The sequence below is a fragment of the Nanorana parkeri genome, unplaced genomic scaffold (assembly GCF_000935625.1).
Source record: "Nanorana parkeri isolate BGI_ZX_2015 unplaced genomic scaffold, ASM93562v1 scaffold685, whole genome shotgun sequence".
In the NCBI taxonomy this organism is placed as follows: Eukaryota; Metazoa; Chordata; class Amphibia; order Anura; family Dicroglossidae; genus Nanorana; species Nanorana parkeri.
The window spans coordinates 392285-394197 of NW_017306953.1; the positions used below are offsets into that span (position 1 = coordinate 392285).

The 1913-nt window shown below is 53.7% G+C and overlaps 1 protein-coding gene across 1 annotated transcript in view; it reads left to right on the forward strand.

Moving 5' to 3' along the window:
• The first annotated feature begins 655 nt into the window (after positions 1-655).
• The window catches only part of FBXO33 (F-box protein 33), a 14022-nt gene continuing 12764 nt past the window's right edge, over positions 656-1913 (forward strand). Inside the window, exon 1 of the mRNA XM_018563685.1 lies at positions 656-1211. Coding sequence (XP_018419187.1) covers positions 790-1211 — 422 coding nt within the window. The 5' untranslated portion in view covers positions 656-789. The remainder of the gene's footprint in view (positions 1212-1913) is intronic.

Consider the following 1913-nt stretch of genomic DNA (forward strand, 5'->3'; position numbering starts at 1 on the left):
ATGGACGAGCACCCCCATTAGGACGTAGGATGGTAGGACCGAACAACGCAGTTTCATCGGCCATTGCCTTCCCTGGAATATACCATGTTCGCAAAAAGCTAGTCTTTTAATTTCGGTGCAAATCGATTCCATTAAAGTGACGTAGTTGCCCCTATTATTTAGCCGAAAACGGTTCACAACTTCATTTTGGTGAATTTTGACGAATTTAGGGTCTGGCAGATTGCGAACACCGCGCACACCATCCCTTCGGGACACAATGGTACATTCCAACCCCACAGCCTGATAACAGCTACCGTGACAGGAACGTACCATTTCTATTGGGCGCACTGGTCTTTTTGACTAACCTGTAAGCAATTACTAGCCAGACAAATATAACTACCATTATTTACTTTTTTTTTAATCGGTGGAAAAATATGAGTTACCAGTTTTCGGTTTGAAAGGAGAGCATAAACACCTATCTGCCCCCTTATCGGAACAAGATGGTGTCATCCGGCAACACTTTTAGCAGCCATGGAATGTACTAAGTATAAATAGAGGGGTGCTTAGCTTTAATAACCGGTCTGACAGTGCTTACATGTGGTGCCGTTATCAGCACGCGGTAGTAGAATGCATCTTATTGGTTGAAGGAAAGCAGAGGCTGGTGTAAGGAGAGACGGTAGAACAGTTGACGCCCCCCCTCCCCGATCAGTGGAAGGTCCCGCGGAAGTCACGCCCCCCGGCAGTCCCCTCAGCGTAGTTGTTGTTGCTGAGCGGAGTGCGGGCCGCGGGCGGCGCTCTCCGGTCTCGTTCATGGCTCTGTGCGGGGATGTGGGTGCCTCGTCCCTGCCCAGTGAGTTGGTGGTCCATATATTTTCCTTCCTGCCGGCCCAGGATCGGCTCCGGGCCTCCCTGGCCTGCTCTCACTGGCGGGAGTGCCTCTTCTACCCGACGCTGTGGCCGGAGCTGCGCCTCAGCCTACGTCTCTCCCTGGCCGAGAGGCCGCGCCTCGACTTCCTGCTGCGGAGGTGCGGCGGTTTCGTGCGGGAGCTGCGGGTGGAATTCGCTGCAGACAACTACCTGGCCGTGGGCGCGGAGAGCAGCAGCAGCGCCGGAGCCTCCCCTCCCGGGCCCGACCAGCAGGGGGAGCCGCACCTGTCCGAGCGCTGGGCTGACGTCATCAGGACCTACCTGGAGCTGGTACTGTGTGTGCTGAGCAGTATCCGGTGCAACAGGTGAGGACACGCCCCCTTACCTAATACTAATCCCGCCTCCCTCATAGAGATGTATACCTGTGAACTGTTTGTGCTGGGCAAAAAAGTGAGGCCACGCCCTTTCACCTATACTGACCCTTCCCCCTAGAGATGTTATACCTGGTGCTGTGTGTGAAGTAGCAATAAAAGGTAAGACCACGCCTCTTACCCAATACTGATTCCTCCTCCCCAGACATGTATACCCTGTGTGCAGAACAGAATCAAAGGTGCGGCCGCACCCCCTGCCCCAAAATTGACCACTCCCCTTGTATGGCACCTGGTACCATATTCCTGGTGTTGAGCAGTATGTGGGGGTAACAGGTGAGGACATGCCCATTCCTAGGTAACAGCCCTGTGCCCCATGTCAAGATGTGTACTAGGTGCTATGTGTGCTTACCTGTATCAGAAAGTACAGGTGAAGCCACCTCCTCTTACCCAATACTGACACCCCACATCTCTCATACTGACCCCCCTTCTCCCAATAAAGAACTCCTCCTGAAATGACCATGTGATCCCACCCCTCCCCCCATGCTGTATACCTGGAGCTGTGTGTGAAGATCAGTATCAGGAGGTACAGGTGAAGCCACGCCCCCTTGTCCGATACTAACACCCCTCCTTTTCAAGCTGTATACCTGCTGGTGTCACCTTCAGACAAGGTGAGACTGATCTGATCTCGCCTCCGAT